General features: G+C 39.4%; 1 protein-coding gene across 10 annotated transcripts in view; it reads right to left on the bottom strand.

The window, feature by feature from the left end:
• Nucleotides 1–27,377, bottom strand: part of adgrb3 (adhesion G protein-coupled receptor B3) — a 332,693-nt gene that overhangs the window by 26,327 nt on the left and 278,989 nt on the right. For all 10 annotated transcript variants that reach the window (XM_062058299.1, XM_062058303.1, XM_062058301.1 and 7 more), the window contains 3 exons: nt 17,674–17,800; nt 9,891–9,994; nt 9,689–9,791 (listed from right to left, as the gene is read on the bottom strand). In XM_062058299.1, coding sequence (XP_061914283.1) covers nt 9,689–9,791; nt 9,891–9,994; nt 17,674–17,800 — 334 coding nt within the window. The remainder of the gene's footprint in view (nt 1–9,688; nt 9,792–9,890; nt 9,995–17,673; nt 17,801–27,377) is intronic.

Below are 27,377 nucleotides of genomic sequence, written 5' to 3'. Positions count from 1 at the left end.
CTTTGCTAACGGTTAAAATGCAAATAGTTTTCATAAAACACAAGCAAAGACACTGAAAAAATGTGTTATTGTTTGTGCTATGGCACCATCTTTTAGGCTAGTTTGCTCACTACAGGTGCTGCGGGGTGAATGTCTACAATCTTAATATTTCCTTCTGTTTAGTGCTTTGAACCAGAAGTACAAGTTCCATTTCATTATCCATGGTGTTTTTACCCTTATGGATTCTTCATTCATCACTCCAAGCAACGTTTGTAAGTTTTACAATATAACTAAAACTATTGATAATTATTAAACCGTCCCATGTGTGATGTCTGTAGGAGTGTTTTCATGCATATTTGTACGTGCCATCGTAATGTAGTCAAGCTAGCGTTATTAGTATTAGCTAATATGCTAACACGTTAACGAATGTCTGTGTTAGTATTAGTATCTTACAATGGCATTATTTTTGTATTGTTTCAGTTTCACAAATTCCTCAGTAAATTCACCAAAACGTCACTGTGGAGTTAAGTTTGTTTAGCTGATTGGAGAGCTAGCTTCCACATGACGATGACTTCTGTTTTGTTTGATTGGCTGTTTTACTGCCGTGTTGCAGGTACCGTTTGGAAACAATTAAGGTATATAAATAAACATTTGCAAAATATTTCTGTGTAAAAAACTCAATTTACTACATATATATCTGCGGCTTATATTATACTTTTTTTTATATATCAACAGAAATATCAACAATATGTTGTGTCTACTAAAAGAGCAAGTGTACCTAATGGAATGTCCATTATGTCCATTGACTCATACAAATCAGGAGGACGGTAAATGAATACATTGTGAGCAATGGGTGTACCGTATTGTACAATATGCTCCTAATGCTCATCTGCATTATACTTGGTTTACTGATGATGACTATATCATTCAGCCTCATTAGTCTGTTAAGATAAAACCTCAACATTGAGCAAGTTAGACAGGGATGTTATGAAAAGCATGTTATGAAAGCACCGGACGGCTGTAGGCAGTTATACAAAAAAAATAAAAAATAAACGAGGTTGAAACCGGGAGTTCACACTGGCCTTTAGAAAAGCAAATGTCGGGATATGTGAAGCTCACTGTGTTGGTATCCATGGAAACAAAGGAAGTGAGGAAGGCCTACATTAAAACATTGCAGAAGTGATAGACACTAAGATAGGGTTGAGAGATGTGGGGATCAGTTCAAGATGGTTAAACAATAGCATGTTTAGGCCATTTGAATAATCTTATTTATGTTTAAATGCAGTATATAGGATAATAAACTTCATTTACACATTCTGAAAAGCTAATGTGTAGTCTTAAGGATTGGCAACATTGAGCACACAAAAAAGGTACTTCACTCGTGAGGCAAATCATATTCTTGAAGCATTAGAAACTGACTCTAATTGGATTAAAGTCATGTTGACTTAGCTGTTACACTAAATCCCTCAGAGCACTGAGCAGTTTTATTTGCCAATCACTGGATTGTTTCCTTATTTCCCTATTTACAGATTACAGGAGTAGAGCCACTTGCAGGAGAACATGCACAACTGACAGTAACTTTTTTAGACTTTCACCGCAAACAACAACAATCAACATATTACCGACATGTTCTTACAGTGTGATAAAATAAGTTATTTCGAAAACATGTGAGGTAGAAATGATGCCTACATCAGTGCATGGGTGGTAAAAGCACACCCACAGCATTGTCAGAAGGGGCTATAGCACCACACAACATATTTCAGTGGCCTAGTGGTTAGAGTGTCCGCCCTGAGATCGGTAGGTTGTGAGTTCAAACCCCGGCCGGGTCATACCAAAGACTATAAAAATGGGACCCATTACCTCCCTGCTTGGCACTCAGCATCAAGGGTTGGAATTGGGGGTTAAATCACCAAAAATGATTCCCGGGCGCTGCTGCCCACTGCTCCCCTCACCTCCCAGGGGGTGATCAAGGGGATGGGTCAAATGCAGAGGACAAATTTCACCACACCTAGTGTGTGTGTGACAATCATTGGTACTTTAACTTTAACTTTAACTTAATTTATCATACATTTTGCAAGGCTGCTTGCTTTGCTCGACTACATCTTAATTTATCGTATCATACAATTTAATTTAATTCAAAACATATTAAATTGCAGCCAGTCAGAAAAGTCTTGGACCAAACAGTGTATCTTTAATAGATTGAGGCTGGCTTTAAGGGTGTGTCTTTGACAGTTAACAATGGCACAGTAGCAGGAATTTTATCAGAACTGGACACATTGTATTCATTTAAGTAAGAGCAGAGAACGATAAATATTATTTGCAGTTCAGTAATCCTTTGTTTAGGACATGTACCGGTAATTGATTCTGGGCCTGACTGTGGTATATACATTTTTGCAAAAGATTCTTATTTATAAATCAAATGTGTACTTGGTAAAAGCATCAAAAAACATTTAATGACCTTTTAAAGGGGTCATATTATGATTGGGTTTTTTGCATTTAAAACACTTCCTTGTGGTCTACATAACATGTAGACAGCGCTGCCAAAACTTGGAATTTACCAATTCTAAAATGTGTTAGTTCAAGGAGTACATTCCAACTGCATACATTGTACATTAATGGTGACAAACAGTGTCCATATCTCTGCAGACCTCTGCTGAACAACCAACACCACAGTGTTGGTCAAGAAGGCCCAGCAGCGGCTACACTTCCTAAGGGTGCTCATGAAGGTACGACTAGACACCCAGCTGCTGGTGACCTTCTTCCGTTCCACAATTGAGAGCTTGCTGACTTACACAGTAACAGGGTGGCACTCCAGCTGCACTCCAGCTGACAGCAAGAGACTTTAGAGGGTGGCAAAAACTGCACAAAAAAATCATCAACTGCCCTCTGCCCTCCATGACTGCCATATACAACTTATGTTGTCTCAGGAAGGCCAGAAACATCTCCAAGGACACCACCCACCGTGGCTCCCATCATTTTAACCTGTTGCCCTCTGGTAAGCGCTTCAGGTCCATACGAGCTTAAAAGAAAAAAAAACAGGACAAGGACAGCTTCTTCCCCAAAGCTGTCACTATACTCTATGCACATTTGCACTAATGGAAACTGTTTAATTGCACTGATCCTTGAGACTCAAACTACCTCTTCTCTGCTTACCTGTCTGTGTTTTTATACTGTTATATACTTTGTATTTATACTTTTACTTGTGCTATATATGTGTGCACATAAGGAGCTGCTCTCCGAATCTCATTATACTGTGTATAATGGCAATAAAGACTTTATATTCTATTCTATTTAACTGTTTTGAGTGAGGCTGTCATAATGTTAAATAAAACATGATCACAATATGTTTCTATTGATGTGGTCTTAAAAGGGAGAGGAAAGGTTGGCACACAGGGGGCCTTTTGACTTTCACCCACTTATTGTTGAATACATTTTTACTCATTACACTTTGACAATTTTACAAGAATCATCTCTAACTCTGACACTTTAATATCTGAAAATCCCAACAGCACCCGTGTGTGTCTTCTACAAAGCATGATGGACACCAAGAGAGGACAAAGCAAAACGCAGACAGGCAAAGGTGTCTCACTGACTGCTGCACCCGGAGGACACCTCCACAGCTCACAGAGGAATTTTCTATTAGACGACGAGCAACTCTGAATCCACAAACAATGGAGCCAATTACTGTATATGCACTCCTTTCCAAAGTTAGAGCAACAACAAGTGCAGCAGTGTCAGAAGCACGGCAATTAAACCCATTCTAGGGCTATGCTTTCTCCTTTCGCCGGCCTACCAGTCTAACATGAGGTCTGATCAAACGCATGCAGTATGTCTCAAATATTATTACAACAGGAAAAAACAAAAGCAAGAATATATTTGTTGCCCTTCATGTTTTCTCTTCGACATCAAGAATGCAGACTGACAAGAACAATCCCGCCCACCAACTTGATTGAGCCTAAAATAACTTTTTGGGGTTCTCTGTACGCAATTAAGGGCACATTTACACAAGAATGGTGTAGTAAAAATCAGAATCAGTGCATGTTTGCAAGGTTCAGCGTAGAGACAACAATTCTTAGAATGACTACATTCTGCTGCAAAAATGACTAAAGACACTTTAAATTGCATGCCTGAAAGTATGGTAAATTTCAGTAATGTGTCTCCACTGATCACTTTAAATACAGTATACTTCACGGGAGAAGAATTATCAATGTCATTATCTTCAGCAGTAGCCTGCAATAGCAAGAAACCTCCTGTTTTTGACTATAAGGAATACATTGCACATGTAAACAGACAAATGTGTCGTTTAGTGTCACACTTTTTTCAGCAGACCTGTGTTTCAAAGTTTGAGTAAGACACCCAGCCAAGCCAGCCAGCAACTACACTTACAGTAATACGTACTCCACTAGTCATTATAGGTCATTTGTACCGTGCTGGACTTGGGTGCCATAACCCTGCCTCTGATGGCCGTTGCCGTCCTGCGCTCACACTAAGTATTCCAGTCACAGCCCATTTTTCTTCACACATTACTTTTAGAATGCCATTTTACTGCAATTTCTCTAATTATTTCCAGGCTTATTTAGAGGTCGCCATCAAAAATACTTTGGTCAGTGCTAGTGACGTTAGGGGTGTAACGGTACACAAACATTTCGGTTCGGTACGTACCTCAGTTTAGAGGTCACGGTTCGGTTCATTTTCGGTACAGTAAGAAAACAACAAACTATACATTTTTGGGTTATTTATTTACCAAATTTGCAAAATCTCCCACCAAAAATATTGTTCCTAGTGGAATATTTGATGTGAAGTAATCGGAACCTTGGATAGGTCAATAATTTATAATAACATTGATTTTGATTCCATATTATGTTTTGAGCAATGACAGTTAGAAAGAAAAAAAACAGCTTTGTTTTATTGCAACTTTTTCTAAATTACATTTAACCTTTAAGCTTTTTTATTTCACTTTTGTTATGTTTTTGTTTATTTTAATAGTATTTTTAGAATGTGCCGTGGGCCTTTAAAACATTAACTGTGGGCCGCAAATGGCCCCCGGGGCACACTTTTGACACCCCTGCTATAGATAATAAAAAATTAAATCTGATAAATCTATGGAAAAAAAGCAGAGCCTGGCGACGCATGCGCGTTTATCATAACTCTCTCGCTCTCTCTGTCTCTGCCCCTCCCTCACGAATGCGGCTGCGTGCACAATTTGTTTTGTTTTTGACCCCTTCTTAACCCTGAACGTACATTGAAAATACACGCAACCCTAACTCAAAATGCCGGACATTTGAGGCATTTAAGAAACTCCGCCCTGACAGCTCCACAAAAGAGGACATGTCCGGTGAAAAGAGGACGTATGGTCAGTCTATCGTAGCCCGTTAGCTGCTAGCATGCCCAGTGTTGTGCCTCGGTGTGCATTGTTTACACAACGTACGTTACGCTACTTAATATGTCTGTGTGGAAACTCGTTCGGTACACCTCCGAACCGAACCGGAACCCCCGTACCGAAACGGTTCAATACAAATACACGTACCGTTACACCCCTAATTGACGTAAATCTCTCCAAAAGGAAGCCATGTTGAACAAAGCAGAATCCTATTCAGCATGCCTGTGGATTAAAAAACTTGAAGTTTTTAACCCTTGTGTGGTGTTCGGGTCTGTGGGACCCGTTTTCGATTTTTATTAAAAGAATAATGATACAATTAATTAATTTTTCAAACGAGACTCACTGGCTTTGGCTCATTTTCTGTGAAGAACATATATCAGAATACATATTTAATGAACACACACCATACACCCCCCCTACACATTTCTATTACATATAAGATGTCCGGGGTCCACTGGACCCAGGGCTAAAAGAAGTGTGGAAATTGATGTTCTGTGTACCACACGCACACACACACACACACACACACACACACACACACACACACACACACACACACACACACACACACACACACACACACACACACACACACACACACACACAAAGCAGGCCTGGACAGGAGGAGGACAGAGTGTAGGTACACAGAACATCAGAGGGTCAAATGTGCGACAAAATGAGAGCAGGCAGTGTTGACAAACATAATTGCAACCTTGTGTGGGAACCGCAGGTGCAGACACACAAAAGAAGAATCCCTGTGGGATGCAGAAACTGGCAGTGAAATTTCCATGCAATGTTCATATTGTTGTTACTCAGCCAGTGTTTGTGGGTCTTAGACTTAGACTTACTTTTTATTGTCGTTCAAATTTGAACTTTACAGTACAGATAAGAACGACATTTCGTTGCATTAGCTGGTTGGCAGTGCAGGATAAAAAAGCAATAAGGTGCAGATATAAATAAATAGATTACTGTAAAGATAAATATATTGCACTTTTGCATATGCATCTACGTTTATGGATGTATGTTATATTGTCTTTATATTCCAGCGAGTTCATCCATTTTTGGGGGGAATTGAGGGGATTATTATGATGCGTTCAAGAGTCTTACGGCCTGAGGGAAGAAGCTGTTACAGAACCTGGAGGTTCTGCTACGGAGGCTGCGGACCTCTTTCTAGAGTCCAGCAGTGAAAAAAGTCCTTGGTGGGGGTGGGAGGAGTCTCTGCAGATTTTCTGAGCCCTGGTCAGGCAGCGGCTTTTTGCAATCTCCTGGATAGGAGGAAGAGGAGTCCTGATGAACTTTCCCGCCGTCACCACTCTCTGGAGAGACTTCCAGTCTGAGGCATTGCAGGCTCCAGTCCAGACAGAGATGCAATTGGTCAGTAGGCTCTCTATAGTGCCTCTGTAGAATGTGCTGAGAACCAGATGTGTCACCTCCTCCCTGTAGTCCATGTCGTTGTTGTCACTGATGAGGCCCACTACTGTCGTGTCGTCCGCATACTTCATCCGACGCAAAAATTGCATGCGCTGCTGAGCTCTTTTTACAAGAGCTCCGGTGTGTAGGGACTAGGTCATATTGTCAGTTATCTGCACCCCCAGGAACTCGGTGCTGCTTACTATCTCCACCGCTGTGCCGTTGATGAAGAGTGGAGCGTGGCTGGACTGGTGCTTCCTGAAGTCGACAATGATCTCCTTGGTCTTGTCGACGTTCAGGACCAGGTTGTTGGTTCTGCACCAGTCAACCAGATGTTTCACCTCCTCCCTGTAGTCCATGTCGTTGTTGTCACTGATGAGGACCACTACGGTTGTGTCGTCCGCATACTTCACAATGTGGTTAGTAGTGGACCTAGCGTAGCAGTCATGGGTCATCAACGTGAACAGCAGCGGACTCAGGACGCAGCCCTGGGGGGAGCCGGTGCTCAGGGAGATGGCACTGGAGGTGTTGTTGCCCACTCTCACAGATTGGGGTCTGTCTGTGAGGAAGTCAAGCAGCCAGTTGCATAGGGGGGTACTGAATCCAAGGGGGGCCAGTTTGCTCACCAAGTGCTGCGGGAGGATGGTGTTGAATGCCGAGTTGAAGTCCAGAAACAACATCCGCACGTGTGTGTCCTTTCCTTCCAGATGTGCTAAGCTCAGGTGGAGTGCAGAGGAGATGGTGTCCTCTGTGGAGCGGTTAGGGCGATAAGCAAACTGGTATGGGTCGAATGTGGGGGGAAGTCTGGAGACAATATATTCCTTTACCAGCCTCTCGAAGCACTTCATTACAGATGTTTTTTGGGATAAGTCAGTATTTTAACATAAAAGTGTTTGATTGTGAGGCATTAAAAGCCACAAAATGCAACAGGTCCATCAGACCCACAAACACTGGCTGAATAACAACAATATGAACACCACACAAGGGTTAAGAGGCACATACTGTACCCAATTAAAGGGGTTCATTTACTGTGCATATTTTTTGATAAATTGTGGTTGTAATCAAGACCTCAAGATGCCTGGAGCCTTGATTGAATCAGACAAGGCTTCAAATCAACTCAGTTTTTAAAATCCCCCACGGCTTGAGTCTGCTCATTTATCTTCCTGGCCACCACAATGCACCAGATGAATGTGGATCAGCCAGGATACCACCACGTGTTGATTTAGGTTTTGACATATAAATCAGGCTAAAACTGTTCTTTACCTTGCTTTTAAATTGCATCCTTTTCTACCTTCAGACATAGGTCATAGCAAAGCACATTTTAGATGATTCCTTTTTCCTGCATTCACTCATTATCTATAATTTAATTTAAGTGAACATAATTACATTAATAAAGAAGGGCGCTTTTGATTTATGAGCAGTGTCTGGTTCAAACCTCCAGCAAGGCCATCTGCTCCCTGATAAGATGGACCTTCACATAAAGGATACGTAACCCTAACATTTTGATGAGTGCCCCCAAAAATAAAGATGTGGATTGTTAAGGCAGGGGAAGGAGAATCAGGGTATTGCTAGCAAAAAAGAGTAAAAGTATAACTTCAATCCTGCAACACAATCACATCTGCATAACCTGACAATATGTCAGTGTGTAGGGCTGCCAAATGACTAAGGAGGGCATCTGTGTGGGTAGATTGTAAATCACAACAACTGTTTGCCAAACAATCTTTTACATTTTACAAGCCACTAACAGAAGCTGTAGAGCTGGTGCATATTTATTAGGAGCAGTGGTTGTCCTTTTGAGTCCTGCTGACTTCGACAGTAACTTCCACCCTGCATGAAGCAAAACATCTCTAGCCACTCACTTAAACAAAGCACATGTACAAACACTTCTCTGATAGTCCAGCTCAACTTTGAAGTTGGTTGTCACTGTCACAAGATCCTCTTTCAACTGCTTCATTAGTCTTTTGAATGGCACATCATGTTCCCTGGTGTGTGTGTCATATGCTAAAAAGCTCAGTGACAAACTATTGAAGAACTGTTCATTTAAACCCTCGAAAATCTGTCATTTCAAAGCCACATGTCCTTTTGTATCTTTTTCATATCTTAACGACGGCCACCATTGTGTTGATGCTACATGGTTTCTCAAGGGACAATGAAACACCTGACTAAGGGCCATTTGAGCAAAGTTATTGTACAAGCTTGTCCTTAAATTACGCTGAATAAAAACACTTAATTGTCAATTAAGATGACGCACGAAAGGCTTTTTGCACAACACCCAAAATAAAATTAGTAATTTGTCTGAAAGGGGATGCAGTAAAGTAGTTACATTCTTGTTTGTTTGCACTCATAAACACAGAAAGCATCTGGCATACAAAAGGAACCATAAAACAGATTAAACGTCCAATTAAACTTATTTTACAAGGTCACAGACAGGCAACTTCTAAAGCATGTTGGAAATAACACCCCAACCTTTTGTAGCATCTTACCAATTTGTACAGATACTGTATATGCATACTAATGTTACCATGCTATAAACTTTCAGGTAGGAGAACACATTTTTGAAAGACAAATCAACCCAACATAAAATTCAAGTGACAATCTAAATGTTCTGAACTCTTGTTGCAATACCAGTGCGGCATGAATGTGTGCCTGAGCTGACATCTTGTTTTTCTCCTTCAGAGCGCAAACTGGCTGAGACAGAATTAATAATGCTTTTAGTATTGCACTAAAAATCTTAAATCTCCTATTTTGTACACAATTGAAAGAACACCTGATAAATTACAGGACAAGTTGGATTTAATTTTTTCTTCAATCAGATTAGCACACGTTAAAATAAATCTAATCTTAGGATGGCTAGTACAAAACAAAAAAAGCCTCCACATACTTTGAGATATGCCAAGTAAAGCATAAAATGACACTTACCGCATTGTGCGTCTGTGTTTGGCCCACAAGGATCAATATATTGGAGCAGATAATAGATAAACAGAAGTTGAGCAGAATGATGGAGCGTTCAGAGCGAATATATCTAAGGAAACAAAGCCCATAAAAAATGTGTAAGTGCACTTTCAGATGGAAGAAACTTTGGAGTGATTGGACAAATAAAACAGGCAATGTAAAACATTACCTCCACAGCACGGCGTAGATCACGGCCAACGTGATCAAGGCGAGGCACGACAGACCACAGCCAACTATCAGCGTCACAGATGGGACCCCTGAGTACTCCATGGTCTGTGGAGGAGACACAGCAGTCAGTAGGGGCTCAAATATGGTGCATGCAGGACATCAATTCTCTACTGATGCAGACAGAGGGGACCGATGAAAAATGGGCAATTTTGCTTGTTGGAAGCATTGTTTACATCGCTACACTTTCCTATGTTAGGTGAAGCTGTGGCCAAAGAAGAGGCTTATTATTGTACCTGTAATGATTTCACTGAATAAATGTCATTTTGCTAAATCTTGTAATACGATACAGTGGTAATTCAAATTAAGAGTGCCCCAGCTTAAGTGTTTTGATTTAAGAGCTGTCATTTGGCTAATTGTTATGCTTTAGGTTGCAAGCAAGAATTTGAGTGACAAGCATCCTCACCATTAGTTGGCATAGCAAATGTCAGAGTGAACCCCATAAGATCCGCCCAAAACATCTGGTCTTACTCGCTAACATTAACTGATAGCTAGAGAGCAACATAACTTTGTTTTCCAATCATGGGAAAAAGTAAGCCGGATGTGAAGGACAGGGCTAAGAAGAAGCAGATGATGTGAATTGTGAAGTGAATTATATTTATACATTGCTTTTCTCTGGAGACTCAAACCGCGTTACATAGTGAAACCAATTATCTACATTTTTAAGCTACATTTAAACCAGTGTGGGTGGCACCGGGAGCAGGTAGGGAAAGTGACTAGGATGGCAGAAGCGGGGATTGAACCTGGAACCCTTAAGTTTCCGGCACGGCCGCTCTACTAACCGAGCTACACCACCCCAATATATATCGAGACATCAATATTCATTGAAGTAAAAAAAGGAATGATCAAAAACCTGACCGAGCGGGTCGCCAACTTTTCGAAGCAATTTGATCATATCACTGCTAGTCTGCATCATACTGAAGTAGAATAAGTCTAATGACAGTCAAGTATATTAAAATCTTATCGAAACATTTATCCATTAAAAATATGGAAAAACTGCTGATGGTGTGTTTGACAGAGAAGCAGTTGGAAGGAGATAACTTAGAAGTCAATTTATTTAATGTGAGCAATCTGATGTTACATATATTTTATCAGTCTGTAGTAGCTAGTGTCATTTTCCTTGGTGTTATGTGTTTGGGCGGTAGCATGACCTCGAGAGAGAGTAACCAACTGGACAGGCTAATCAGGAAATGTGTTTCTGTGATGGGAAAAAATGTGTGGACTCTGTGGTAGCTGTGTTAGAGAGAAGGAAGAGGGGTCTAATGCAGGGCATCCTGAGGAACCTCAGACATCTTTTGCATGACACTGTGGCCGCTCAGAGGAGTAACCGTAGCAACAGGCTCCTCTCATTACATTGCAAAACGGAAAGTTGAAGAATCTTCTTTTCCTTCGGCTATAAGACTGTAAAAAAAATCTGTCTGAGCTATACATGTACACTTTAATGCCGTTGTTGGTACTTTGAGAATGATGTATTTATTGTTGTTGGTATGAATTAATGTGTTTTACGGAAGATCAATTAGGTATCTATCTATCTATCTATCTATCTCGCTGCTGATTCTCTGCATCGAGTAAACCTGCTGAAAATTGTTTTTCTCATGTTTCTCCATGTTTACATTTTCACATTAATTCATTAATCATTAATTCCTTCTTTTTTTTAGAATTTTGCCTATCGTTCACAATCATTATGAAATACGTGACAATGGATAGACTGTTTTTTTTTTAATGCATTCTAACTTGTAAATAAAAGTCCGCTTACAGCGGAGCCAATGGAAGCTCTTCTATTTTGCCCATAAATCCAATAAATAACCATTCAAAAACCGCTAACAATACTACATTTACATTTTGTGACTTGAATATTAACCAAGTATTAGTAATATTGTTATTATAAGTGCTAACGCAGACAAACTATTTATAGCGGTGCTGTGATCACTTCCGTGTCTCCCTATGTTTACATCATCGAGTAGTCTGCTGCTTCCTCACTTCCTGTAAGTTTATTCTAGATCATAAATCATGCATTTCACCTGGACATGAGACATGCGTGTAGGTATTCCAACAAGTTGGTACACTTTGATAACCATTTAGGACCCGAAACTGGCAAGGACAACACGAAAAGATGTGTGTTCCCCCTGTCCCCACCCCATTTCTTCGTGAGGATTATGATTCATTCTTCACCTAAATGGGAATATATGAACATCCCAGCAGTCGGCATCCTAATTACAGCAGACATTGCACAGTAAGTATGTTTTATTATGTTTGTTGGCTCTCACAAAGGCTGCAGTGAGTAATAATCAGCGATGAAAAATATGTAAATATTAGATGTTATTATAAATGTGCCTGTTACTACATCACATTAGGGCTGGGCGATATGGCCTTTCTTTAATATCTCAATATTTTTAGGCCATATCGCGATACACGATATATATCTCGATATTTTGCCTTAGCCTTGAATGAACACTTGATACATATAATCACAGCAGTATGATGATTCTATGTGTCTACATTAAAACATTCTTGTTCATACTGCATTAATATATGCTCATTTTAAACTTTCATGCAGAGAGGGAAATCACAACTAAGTCAATTGACCAAAACTGTATTTATTAAACAGTTATTAAGCAGTGGCCCAAACATTCATGTCATTTCAAAACAGAAAGTGCATGATTGTCAGAGACATTTTAAAACAAGCTATTAGTGCACTTTTATGCATGATGACACACAAGATATTTCAATAAGTGTCACATAAAAATGAGCTGCATATCAAATAGTACATGTCCTACGGTGTTGATGTGGAAATAGTTGCTTCGACATTTAGTTGGTGTGGCACCGAACGGAGATGTTGACATGATGTAAAGACATATTCCCGCTTGAAGCCAAACCACCGTCAGACGATGGACCCCGTGCTGTTTTTCTTGGGAATTAATTCTTCCTCCATTTGTTACCAGATTCGCACCTTCTTTCTCTCGTATTACCAATCAAACCACACCGTTAGCTGTTTGCATCACAGCTAACGTTACCATGTCGCTACCTCTCGTTCCGCGGGAGCGTGTGACGTTGTTCACGTGACAGTATGTGACGTATGTAAGAAGGTGCGCTTGGTTTAAGTCTCTGTGAGAAGGAGAGACAGGAAAGAGTGAGAAACGCATGCAGTTTAATGCCCCGCAGCTAAAAGCAACTGCGTGAGAACTTATCCTCGAATATCACGATATAGTCATTTTCTATATCGCACAGAGACAAACCAGCGATATATCGAGTATTTCGATATATCGCCCAGCCCTACATCACATATATACTTACATCATGTATATAAAACCTCAACGGAGGTGTTTGGATGTTTTTTAAGGGCTTTATAGGCGGAATTGCACGGCGACATTGTAAGCTGACTTTTGATAGCATTTATTTAATATTTAGAATTCAAAAAAACAGCTGTCTTTCAGAAAGCAAATATAAGAACTAGTTTAAAAAAAGATGTGTTTCTGTCAGGGGGGTTCATCTGTGGAACAGCTTGGATGATGCCTTAAAGTGTTCCAGTTCCATTCACACATTTAAAAAAAACTTTAAGACCAATGTCTTAGAAAAATATTTCGCTCTTGAATCAACACCAGTAGTTGATCAATGTTTGTTATAAAATTAAATGTGGACTATAAATAATAATGGAATTATAAGTGTTTGTATATAGTATATTATTGGTACAAATGTTTAACCAACATTTGTACAGGGATGTTTCACAACTCTTTGTCTGTCTTTACTCTGTATATTTTTGAACAGTGTTCATGTTCAAGGTGTATTTATAATATGTTGTGTAAAGGAAATTTCATATTTCTATGAAGCACAAGATCAGTGTGTCTCCTGGTTTTACTACATCTTGTATTTGAGATTGTTTATAGGGTTAGGCGAAATAAGTGCTCAACTTCAGCCTAAACCCTTTCGGTCTGTAAAATTGTCAATTTATGCATGCAAAACTGTTTGTTTATTTTGTTGACCACTGACTGAAGAAATCCATCAATCCATTTTCTACCGCTTATTCCCTTCGGGGCAGCGGGGGGTGCTGGAGCCTATCTCAGCTAAAATCGGGCGGAATGCGGGGTACACCCTGGACAAGTCGCCACCCCATCGCAGGGCCAAAGACTGAAGAAATAATTAACTAAACAAAAAAATAAATAAAAATAACATCCATCGTCATGTGTTTCATGATTATGAACAATATGCAAAATAAAATAAAAAAAGTGCCGTTCCCTTTTAACATTTAGTTAATTTGTTTCTCCATATTTTCTATATCGTTCATAAAAAACTGAGTAAATATTGATATCAACCAATATAAAAAATAAACGTATATCGTGATACAGTTTTCTGCCATTTTGCCCAAGCCTATTGTATAAGTCAGTGTTTTTCAATCTTTTTTGAGCCAAGGCTAGGGATGATGTTTGATAAGAAATTATCGAGTTCGAGCCTATTATCGAATCCTCTTATCGAACCGATTCCTTATCGATTCTCTTATCGAGTCCAGATAGGTTGTTGTATATGGAAAAAAACACACAATATTTGGTTTAACAAAAGCTCACTTTTATTATATAAGAAAAAAATTAAATCTAATAAATAAATAAATATTGACTGTTACCCCCCTAAAAAAAAAAAAAAAAAAAAAAAATATTGACTGTTGTTACCCAAAGTATATTAAGTGGGATTTTTCAGAAAAACAAATATATACAGTAACACAAAAACAACCTGTCTCTGTGATCACTATATGTGTATAAATAATACTATAGTGTTAAATAAAATCAGTCCCTTGGGCACAAAACTGAAAATAATACAGCTCTCCAAAAAGTGCACTTCTGCTGCTATTTGACATAACTGTTTGTTATGATGCTTTGACATTTTTGCACTTTATTTCTTTATTGAAAGAAAATTCTATGAAGAGAAAAGTTGTTTGCAAATGTGGTTACAATGCTAAAAAATGAAAAGTTAAAGCTAAAAAAAGAAATACACTTTATTGAGTTAAAATCTTTCTTTATAGGGGGAAAGATGTGATGTTATGAGCTCAGGAATATAACAACTACACTACCCAGCATGCAACGGGAGTGACGAGCATGCGCTGTAGCCCCGAAAAGTGTTGTTGCATGTCGTCACCCGTGAAAGTAAACGTCAAGAACTCAGCCAACACGCCTCGTCTGCATTATTTATAATTAGACAGACAACACATATACAGTGTGATTTTGTTTTGTTTACAAGGAAAGAAAAACAAAAGTTGAAAAAGGGAGATGTCATATATGTTGTATATATATATATGTATGTGCTGCGGTTGCTTTAAGAACATTGTGACAGCTGCCGTAAAGGAGGTGCGTTGCTAGCCTGGTTGCTATGTTTCCGGTTGGTCGTAAAAGTGTTCGTCATGTGTTTGTACCCTGCTCAAATCTCTCAGTAAAGTTATTCATTGGATTATACCTTTTGTTTTGAACTTTATTATTCCATTGTTTTTCCTGCTTTCCCTATCTGCGCCTAATGACTGAGCTACGTGACGTAAATTCTTGTGATGTCTCAAGGGGCATTTCTGGTCGGGATGGGATTCGTTCCGAGGGATTCGAATGAAGAACCAACTCTTTTTCTTTACTATAGTGGTCTCGATAACGGGTACCGGTTCTCAAAAAGGGATTCGAGTCCGAGGACTCGGTTCTTTTCTTATCGAACAACCGGGAGAACCGGTTTCGAGTATCATCCCTAGCCAAGGCACATTTTTGCGTTGAAAAAATCCGGAGGCACACCATAAGCAGAAATCATTAAAAAACTAAACTCAGTTGACAGTAATAAGTCACTGTCGCACTTGTTGGATACAACTTTAAACCATAACCAACCATGCATCAATATAGCTCTTGTCTCAAAGTAGGTGTACTGTCACCACCTGTCACATCACGCCGTGACTTATTTTGAGTTTGTTGGTGTTGTCCTGTGTGTAGTGTTTTAGTTCTTGTCTTGCGCTCCTATTTTAGTGGCTTTTTCTCTTTTTTTTGGTATTTTCCTGTAGCAGTTTCATGTCTTCCTTTGAGCGATATTTCCCGCATCTACTTTGTTTTAGCAATCAAGGATATTTCAGTTGTTTGTAATCCTTCTTTGTGGGGACATTGTTGATTGTCATGTCATGTTCGGATGTACATCGTGGACGCAGTCTTTGCTCCGCAGTAAGTCTTTGCTGTCGTCCAGCATTCTGTTGTTGTTTACTTTGCAGCTAGTTCAGTTTTAGTTTTGTTCTGCATAGCTTTCCCTAAGCTTCAATGCCTCTTCTTAGGGGCACTCACCTTTTGTTTAATTTTGGTTTAAGCATTAGACAACTTTTTACCTGCACGCTGCCTCCCGCTGTTTCCGACATCTACAAAGCAATTAGCTACCGGCTGCCACCTACTGATATGGAAGAGTATTACATGATTACTCTGCCGAGCTCTAGACAGCACCGACACTCAACAACAACACATAATTTGCAGACTATAAGTACTGGTTTGCAAAAAATATGTTTAACCCAAATAGGTGAAATTAGATAATCTCCCACGGCACGGTGGTTGAAAAACACTGGTATAGGTTATATAGCTGAAGATAATAGTGGTTGTGAGCATCAATAATAATAATAATAATAATGGATTAGATTTTATATCGGCGTGGCGACGTTGGTAGAGTGGCCGTGCCAGCAATCGGAGGGTTGCTGGTTACTGGGGTTCAATCCCCACCTTCTACTATCCTAGTCACGTCCATTGTGTCCTTGGGCAAGACACTTCACCCTTGCTCCTGATGGGTGCTGGTTAGCGCCTTGCATGGCAGCTCCCGCCATCAGTGTGTGAATGTGTGTGTGAATGGGTGAATGTGGAAATACTGTCAAAGCGCTTTGAGTACCTTGAAGGTAGAAAAGCGCTATACAAGTATAACCCATTTATTTATTTATATCGTGCTTTTCTATTGTTAAGATACTCAAAGCGCTCACAAAGAAGTGGGAAGCAATCATTCATTCACACCTGGTGGTGGTAAGCTACATTTGTAGCCACAGCTGCCCTGGGGTAGACTGACGGAAGCGAGGCTGCCAGTTTGCGCTTACGGCCCCTCCGACCACCACCTATTATTCATTCATCCTGCCCAAGGACACAACGGCAGCGATTTGGATGTCAGTAGGCGGGGAGCGAACCTGCAACCCTCAGGTTTCTGACACGGCTGCTCTACCCACTACACCATACCGCCCCTGAATCAGAATGTGAGGTGCGTTGTTACAGTAGGTGTGCCCAGGTAACAGTGTGACTAGCAGGAGGCTAACATATTACATGCACTGCAGTATCCAAAGACAACAGCCAGGATATGTGCAATTATGTGCCATTACTATTACAATGATTAATAACATGCATTTCTAGTGATTGGGGCCTAGCAGTAACGTGCTAACCATATGCTGTGAATGATGAAGGCCACACTGTACTGCACTGTAAGCACTCCATGTTCCCACTGTTGATTACTTCAATTACACAAGCTGCTGATTTTCTCCCATCCGTTCCCACACATTAAAAAAGGAGATGAGAAAGTAACTTTTAGCCCTCAGGTGTTCGGGGAAGGTGTGTTGGATGAGTTAGCCCATAAAAGTTGTACACAATAAAAGACCCCCCCCCTCTCCCACAACACAAACATACACAAGCACGCCTACACACTACTCAGTGTGGAATTAACTGGATTAACGCACCCCTTTCCCCCCATCCGGTCTTACTTACCATATCTCTGGGTTGCTGAGCCAAAATGGCGAAGGTAGACACACGATCACATAAGCATTTTGTATGCGAGGCATCTGTCAGCACCGTTCTACACGCCTTGGTGGACCAGGCTCCCCAAGAATCGTTCCTGCGAGCACAAAGAAGGGACGATTTAAAGACGCTCCTGCATCCACAAAGTCAGTCAATTACTCATTAGGAATCGAGTGATAAATAATAAAAAAACAGAAGATAAAGCGCCGCGGTCTCTTGCAGCTGTATGACGCCAAGAAGAAGACACGAAGGCGCGATCCAACATGGTTCTGATTCACACACATAGGAAAAAAAAATACAATAATATTTACCTGCGTTATTTCCTTTATAAAATATTCCATCCTTCGCTCCTCGGCGCACCTGTTATTCCGTCCTTTCTCCAACCCCCCTTTTTCCCTTCCCCGCACTGCTTTAATTAGCAGCCTTTGCTTGGCTTCCTGGCAAAAGGATTTTTTTTTCTCGCAGCAATCAAGACTGATGCTGCGCGGCTCTCAGCCGGCGTGAGGGAAAAGGGGGAGGCTAGCCCAATGAGAGCAGCGGTGCGCGCTGTCGCCGGATGTTTTGACTCGGACGGAGGTGTCATTCCAACACGGGTATAAATAACGCTGCGGGACGGTTCCTCAAAGTCACGATACGGCTTAATGGCGGTCGCCCCCCCGGTCGGAAGCGACTTTTATTAGCACCCCCGAGATAGTGAGACCACCCCGCCGGAGCAGCGTGAATGGTTGCTGCCGCTCTCCACCTCACAACACCGCTGTAGTAGGTGAAAGGAAAAGGAGCAGCTTTTCTCCTATGTGCCTTTCGTTTTACTTAGATATTGTCCTCTTTGTGTTAATAATTGGCGCGAAGAATATATTACAGCAAACAACAACAACAACAACAAAAAAGAGTGTGACTGCAGATTTATTCAACACCTGTTGTCTCGCGAGATCTCGTCCTCACGCCAAAACATCTTTACATAACAAAAAGTGCTGCTCCATTAAAAGCCCACTTTATATGTACGCCTTTTGAAAGTGGACACTACAGTAACAGTGTCAAAAGTAGGAAATGTTGTTTGAGTTTGAGTTTATTTCGAACATCACAATTTCCAGTTTCTCCATTCCAGTGTTTTTCAACCTTTTTTGAGCCAAGAGTTGAAAAAATCCGGGGGCACGCCACCAGCAGAAATCATTAAAAAACGAAACTCAGTTGACGGTAAAAAGTCGTTGTCGCAATTGTTGGATATGACTTTAAACCATAACCAACCATGCATCACTATAGCTCTTGTCTCAAAGTAGGTGTACTGTCACGTCACACCGTGACTTATTTTGAGTTGTTTGCTGTTTTCCTGTGTGTAGTGCTTTAGTTCTTGTCTTGCGCTCCTATTTTGGTGGCTTTTTTTGGTATTTTCCTGAAGCAGTTTCATGTCTTCCTTTGAGCGACATTTCCCGCATCTACTTTGTTTTAGCAATCAAGAATATTTCAGTTGTTTTTATCCTTCTTTGTGTGGACATTGTTGATTGTCATGTCATGTTCGGATGTACATTGTGGACGCCGTCTTTGCTCCACAGTAAGTATTTGCTGTCGTCCAGCATTCTGTTTTTTTCCTTTGTAGCCAGTTCAGTTTTAGTTTCGTTCTGCATAGCCTTCCCTAAGCTTCAATGCATTTTCTTAGGGGCACTCACCTTTTGTTTATTTTTGGTTTAAGCATTAGACACCTTTTTACCTGCACCTTGCCTCCCGCTGTTTCTGACATCTACAAAGCAATTAGCTACCGGCTGCCACCTACTGATATGGAAGAGTATTACACGGTTACTCTAGACAGTACCGACACTCAACAACAACACATAATTTGCAGACTATAATTACTGGTTTGCAAAAAATATTTTGAACCCAAATAGGTGAAATTAGATAATCTCCCACGGCACACCGGACTGTATCTCACGGCACACTAGTGTGCCGCGGCACAGTGGTTGAAAAACACTGCTCTATTCAACATGTTCAAAAAGGAGTATAGGAAGAAGCAGAGCTTATTTAATCCTACCCCTTTTCCTTTACATAGCAGTTGCTAAAACTTTTGTTCACTTCCTGTTCTCAATTTATTCACAATATACTCCATAAGTAATAACAATAAAAAAAAAAAAAAATAATTGGTGAAGTAAGTTATATTTCATATGGTGAGATGAGTATGTACATTGTTTGATTTCTTTGCTTAATCCATTCCATTATTTAATTCCACATACTGATATATACTAAAGGTTTTTCAGTGTCGTATGATTATACACATTTTAAATTAGATTTTCCTCTAAGGTTGTATTTCTCCTCTTTTGTTGAGAAGAATTGTTGTACATTCTTGGGTAGCAGGTTATTGTTTGCTTTGTACAGAATTTTAGCTGTTTGCAAATGCACCAAATCGTTGAATTTCAATAATTGTGATTTGATAAATAAAGGCTTTGTATGTTCTCTATATCCAACATTATGTATTATTCTAACTGATCTTTTTTGTAACGCAGTTAGTGAATGAAGCGCATATTTGTAGTTGTTTTCCCATATTTCTACACAATAACTCAGATATGGTAACACTAGCGAACAGTAAAGAATATGAAGTGATTTTTGGTCGAGAACATGTTTTGCTTTATTCATTATTGAAGTGTTTCTTGCTACTTTATGTTGTATATTTTTTACATGAGCTTTCCAATTCATTTTTATCATCTATTATTACACCCCAACATGTGTTTTATTTGACCCTTTCAATTTTCACTACGTCTATCTGTATTTGTGTTTCACTTTCTCTTCTACTGTTACCAGATAGTATTAGTTTAGTCTTACTGAGAAAAAGGTGAGGCCTTTAATCCCAGGAACACCACGCCTACTGTCAAGCATGGTGGTGGTAGTATTATGCTCTGGGCCTGTTTTGCTGCCAATGGAACTGGTGCTTTACAGAGAGTATATGGGACAATGAAAAAGGAGGATCACCTCCAAATTCTTCAGGACAACCTAAAATCATCAGCCCGGAGGTTGGGTCTTGGGCGCAGTTGGGTGTTCTAACAGGACAATGACCCCAAACACACGTCAAAAGTGGTTAAGGAATGGCTAAATCAGGCTAGAATTAAGGTTTTAGAATGGCCTTCCCAAAGTCCTGACTTAAACATGTGGACAATGCTGAAGAAACAAGTCCATGTCAGAAAACCAACACATTTAGCTGAACTGCACCAATTTTGTCAAGAGGAGTGGTCAAAAATTCAACCAGAAGCTTGTGGATGGCTACCAAAAGTGCCTTATTGCAGTAAAACTTGCCAAGGGACATGTAACCAAATATTAACATTGCTGTATGTATACTTTTGACCCAGCAGATTTGGTCACATTTTCAGTAGACCCATAATAAATTCATAAAAGAACCAAACTTCATGAATGTTTTTTGTGACCAACAAGTATGTGCTCCAATCACTCTATCACAAAAAAAAAAGAGTTGTAGAAATTATTGGAAACTCAAGACAGCCATGACATGATGTTCCTTATAAGTGTATGTAAACTTTTGACCATGACTGTAAGTGTTATAATGAAGGCAACACATGATCTAAGTGTCTATATTAGCTATAATAGCCTACTATCAAAATGACTATGTGTCGCAGGCTGAAGCAAATCTTCATGACAGAAATGTTGAAATGTAATATTTACTCTACACATTTTTACAACATTAAAAACCATTAGTAAATCAGAGGCTATTCAGATGGTGAGATAACTCCTAGAAATGACTGGCGTTTAATGGCCAAAGGTATAGATGTGTGTGTCCAAGTTAAACGACACGGCGGGCTGTCTTCTTTTAATAGATATACTACAATCTTTGCAAGCTGGGTAAGGTTTACTGTGGTCTGTAACAACATGGCGCACAAACAACTATGAGAAATGCAGCCAATATTACATACAGATAATGTGTCATGAGACATGCACATATAAATTAAATACAAAAAGGATAAAAGTAAAAGATATTAAATGAGCTCAAATATACCTACAAACTAGGCATAATGATGTAATATGTACATACAGCTAGCCTAAATAGCATGTTAGCATGGATTAGCTTGCAGTCATGCACTGACCAAATTTGCCTGATTAGCACTCCAACAAGTCAATAACATCAACAAAGCTCACCTGTGTGCATACACGCACAGCATAAAACGTTAGGTGGACAAAATGAGACAAAGAAGGAGTGGAAGATGTAAACATGTAAACAAACGGTTGCGTCACAGTCCACACTATGGTGAGTTCAAGAACCGCCGAAATTAGTAGGACAAAAGGATGTTCACCAAATGCTCTCTTCAGTGAAGCATACACACAAACATATTAAACAGTGGGCTTTCTAACATATGGGAAGGTTTGTGTCATGTTTGTCCTCAAACAAAAAACATACTAAAACAAAAAAAAAATGTTCACGCATCTTGTTCCATTTTCAATCCTTTTTTAAAAATGCTTCTGGGAGCCACTAGGGCGGCACTAAAGAGCCGCAAGCAGCTCGAGAGCCGGGGGTTGCTGACCCCCAGTCTAGCTTATGTTAATATTAGTGCACAGGTGTCAATTTTAAGGCCTGGGGGCCAGATGTGGCCAACCACATTAATTTAAACGGCCCAATTATGTCTGGACAAAGCAGCTTCCCGGCACTTTTCCGGTCTTTCACAATTAGTTTTTATTTTGGGACACTTATAGGGGAACTGCACTCTCATCATGATCGTTCACAATCATGATGAGAGACAAGAACACACATTACTTTTAATTTTTTTCGGATCATAAAGATGCTAAAACGCTTGCAAAATGCAGCTATTGTGGGTCACCGTTGTAGCCTTCAAAGCCCTCTAAAACAACTTAAAAAATCCTCCATCAACCTTTTATAAACACACTGCAAGTATATATATATGACGTAGCAACAGACACACTCATAACAATATGTACTATGTATGCATTACCGGAACTTCTTTCCTCAGCGCATTTATTTCCGTTTCCATAGCAACGCACTTCCGACTTCTGGCAACAAATGTGTGTTCCTCGAGTATGTTGTATTTATGGCAGACAACAAAGACGACTATTTTTGGACAAATGAGGATTCACAACCTTATATTTTTTGAAGCTGAATATACAAAGGATAAACTGTTAGTTATAAAAGCGAGCACGAAGGAAGGGTGAAACGTTGGAGCAGACAGAAGCCGAGAGAGTGAGGTCGGCGAGACTTGCCGGTATAAATGTGGAACTTGGAGCCAAGCGATGCAGACATATACGGCGCGCTTACCCAAAGTCAACTTGAATAAACTGCCCCAGCCAGCTGGACCAAACAGACAATTGTCTATCGAGTGAGTCACTATAATATTGATCATGATACATACAGCACGTCATGCTTTTCTATTACAACTACATACACTGTCGTATTATGTTGTAAGAAAACACTATATATTTTACAGTAAAGTTCTGGTGACTAAGTGGCTAGTTTTATTTACTTTAAAATCTACAGATTTTTTTTTTCCTATAAAATCTACAGAATGTTTTTACAGTTTACATTAAAATGTATATAAAATTATTAAATGCATAGGTAAATTAATATATTATTCGTTGTTACAAGCACAGCCATAACTGCGATGTGGCCCTCAATTAAAAAGGGTTTTGACACCCTGCATTTGTGGTTTAACAGAACACACATGTTCAGTATTTTACAAAATTACCAATTAAAAATTGCTCATCAGTGAGAAGAATTTGTCACTCATACAAAAAAAGCAGTTCAAGAGAAGCAACAAGCATTTTGCAGTCATGTTGTTGTTATGACAGGATAGACCAGTGGCATCCGAAGTGTGGCCCCGGGGGCCATTTGCGGCCCGCAGATAATTTGTTTAACGGCCCGCGGCACATTCTACAAATACTACTGAAAAAAAAAAGAAAAAGAGACTCAGTCTTGTCATGTTATTAATACACTGCGTGAGTCTACCTTTGTCCGTAACGTGTCTTCACAACAAAAGGTGCCTGTGTTAGCCTGCTCTTGACTCCTCACCCTTGAAGTCATCGTCCCTCTGTGACATCATCACTGTAAGAGTTACATCACACATCTCTGTGGTCAAGGTTTCTATATGTGTACCCAAAGGTAAAATGATTGCACGGCCGGGAATTCAGAGTCCAGGATAATTAAACATCCCACACACAAACACAAAGGACATCAGAACCACAAACCATCATCAGTACAAACACACTATAGAACAGTACAACATATCTCCTATTGAGCCCAATAAAAAGTATTGTAATAAAATGCTATGACACAATGTAAGGCAGGAAGATAACCCACCATGGTGCCAAAGATATTAGAAACACTGTGATAAAAAAGATGAGAAACACTATTGAAATCAATAAATAACTCCTCCGCCCCCGAGAGTTTTCAATAAAATTAAAAGTGATTTGCAAATTACTGGAAATATTCATTCATCCATTTCCTTTGTCGCTTATAATATGTATTTCTGATGTTTTTTTGCATATAAAACTATAATTATGACACATAACATATGTTTTGTGTTAATATATTTGGGTGTCTGCAATGGATGGTTATTGTATTAGTTTTCTTTCGAACATGCATATAGTTACAATTAGAGATGTCCGATAATATCGGCCTGCCGATATTATCGGCCGAAAAATGCTTTAAAATGTAATATCGGAAATTATCGGTATCGTTTTTTTTATTATCGGTATCGTTTTTTTTGTTGTTTTTTTTTTATTTTTTATTTTTTTTATTTTTTTGAATCAACATAAAAAACACAAGATACAAGTGCACCAACCCCAAAAACCTCCCTCCCCTCATTCACACAAAAGGGTTGTTTCTTTCTGTTATTAATATTCTGGTTCCTACATTATATATCAATATATATCAATACAGTCTGCAAGGGATACAGTCCGTAAGCACACATGGTTGTGCGTGCTGCTGGTCCACTAATAGTACTAACCTTTAACAGTTAATTTTACTCATTTTCATTAATTACTAGTTTCTATGTAACTGTTTTTATATTGTTTTACTTTCTTTTTTATCCAAGAAAATGTTTTTAATTTATTTAACTTATTTTACTAATTTTTACTAATTATCTTATTTTATTTTATTAATATTTTAAAAAAGGAACTTATCTTCACCATACCTGGTTGTCCAAATTAGGCATAATAATGTGTTAATTCCACGACTGTATATATCAGTATCGGTTGATATCGGTATCGGTAATTAAAGAGTTGGACAATATCGGAATATCGGATATTGGCAAAAAGCCATTATCGAACATCCATAGTTACAATATGGTACATCACATACTTTTTAATAACAACACGTCCGAGTGGGAAGAAGCAAAGCTTATTTAATCCTACCCCTTTTCCATGTCATACCAATTATTACCGTTTTAGATTTACATTATTGCTTCCGATTTCATATGATTCGGTCTTTGTTGGAACAGATTATGAACAAAAAATTAGATAACACTGAATTTGATTTAAATTATCCTAGAGCTGGCCATTAGTATCCAGAACACGGAACAGAAACATGGATTTTGTCTGGTGACACATTGTGGTTGTTGGGGGGACCCCAGGATGCAGAGACAGAAGGTGGTGTGCAGGTAAAAAAATATATATATATTTTTACATAGAGAGCAAAAAAACATCAGAATAAAAAAGGCAGCAGAGTGACACATGCACACTGACATAAGGCAATAAACCAGCGCTGGCAAGGAGCAACAGGTGAACCTAAATAGACTTCATTAACCAATAAAAAACAGGAGCGGTTGTAGGAATCTAAGCAGAAGGTGAAGGTGCAGCAAAACAAGGAGTTCAACAGAAAGTACTACTAAAACAAAAGCACCAGGACAGGAAATGATACTAAACACAGGAAAGTAAAGAACAAAATCCAAACTGTCATGTGGGATCGTGGCAGAAACAGCATAAATCGTTAACATCCTAACCACTGTGTCACCGTGCTGCCTGAATACTGCTCAGACATGGTACATGAATGAAATATGAAGCAGCACATGCAGGTTTATCTAACACTACGGCTGGTGAGTGTGTTACTGCACCCAGCAGCCTCTGCTGTGTCATTGGATCAATACGGCAGCAATGTTTATTATTCCAGGAAGGGACAGTGGAGCCTGTACTCAGAATTTCCCAAAAGGTTTTGAACAGCTCCAGCCTGTCTGCGCACACTAATACATCGATAAAATAAAAAAATAAATAAAACCTTCAATATGTTCCCTTATCCTCTTCTTGTCGCTCTAGCTTGAAGTGTCACACATTTCTTACTCTTATCTATTGAATTTTAGCAGGCTCAGTTAGCGGATTTTTTTTTTTTTTTTTTAAAGGCGTAGACGTACAAGTTTGTTATTAATTAAGCAGAGCGGACAGCTGAAATGAAGATCTGCTTGTGACACATAACATGGAAGGTCGTGACTATAAACCCTATTTTGGTCTGGTTAAAGCGGGGGTCAGTAACCCGTGGCTCTCGAGCCGCATGCAGCTCTTTAGTGCCGCCTCAGTGGCTCCCTTGAGCATTTTTAAAAAAGGATTGAAAATGGAAAAAAGATGCAGGGAAAATAATTTTTTTGTTTTAGTATGTTTTTTGTTTGAGGACAAACCTTCCCAATTGTTAGAAAGCCCACTGTTCAATATGTTTGTGTGTGTATGCTTCACTGATGAGAGTATTTGTTGAACATCGTTTTGTCCTAATAATTTGGGCGGTTCTTGAACTCACCATAGTGTTGACTGTGACGCAACAGTTGGTTTACATGTAAAATCTTCCACTAATTCTTTGTCTCATTTTGTCCACCAAAAGTTTCATGCTGTGCGTGAATGCACAAAATTGCGCTTTGCTGATGTTATTGACTTGTTGGAGTGCTAATCAGACATATTTGGTCAGTGCATGACTGCAAGCTAATCAATGCTAACATGCTATTTGGGCTAGCTGTATGTACATATTGCATAACTTTGTCTCATTTGTAGGTATATTTGAGCTAATTTAATATCCTTTACTTTTATCCTCTTTGTATATAATTTAGTTTTGCACGTCTCCTGACACATTATCTGTATGCAATATTGGCTGCATTTCCGATACGTGTTTGTGTGCCATGTTGTTCCAGACCACAGCAAACATTACCGAGCTTGCCAAAGATTGTAAAAAAATCTATTAAAAGAAGACAGCCTGCCGTTTCCTTGAACTTGGACACACACATCTATACCTTTGGCCATTAAAAGCCAGTAATTTCCAGGAGTTATCTCACCTTCTGAGTAGCCTCTGATTTACTAATGTTTTCCAATGTTGTAAAAATGTGTAGAATTAATATTAAATGTCAATATTTCTGTCAAAGAAGATTTGCGTCAGCATGCAACACATAGTTATTTTGATAGTAGGCTATTATAGCTAATATAGACACTTACATCATGGGTTGACTTCATTATAACACTTATATACGGCTTTTCATTTTTTGCGGCTCCAGACAGGTTTGTTTTTTTGTATTTTTGGTCCAAAATGGCTCTTTCAACGTTTTGGGTTGCCGACCCCTGCGTTAAAGGATTTGTACACAAACAGAAATTGAATGTATGAGTTGGCACCGGATCGCCGAATGTTATGATTGGACGGCTGGCTGTCAATCAAGCTCCTCACTATGGCGACAGTTAATATTTCACAAGAAGCTTTTAGCCTCAATTAT

Source organism: Entelurus aequoreus, linkage group LG09 (assembly GCF_033978785.1).
Source record: "Entelurus aequoreus isolate RoL-2023_Sb linkage group LG09, RoL_Eaeq_v1.1, whole genome shotgun sequence".
NCBI lineage: Eukaryota > Metazoa > Chordata > Actinopteri > Syngnathiformes > Syngnathidae > Entelurus > Entelurus aequoreus.
This window is presented reverse-complemented; position numbering and strand designations above follow the sequence as displayed.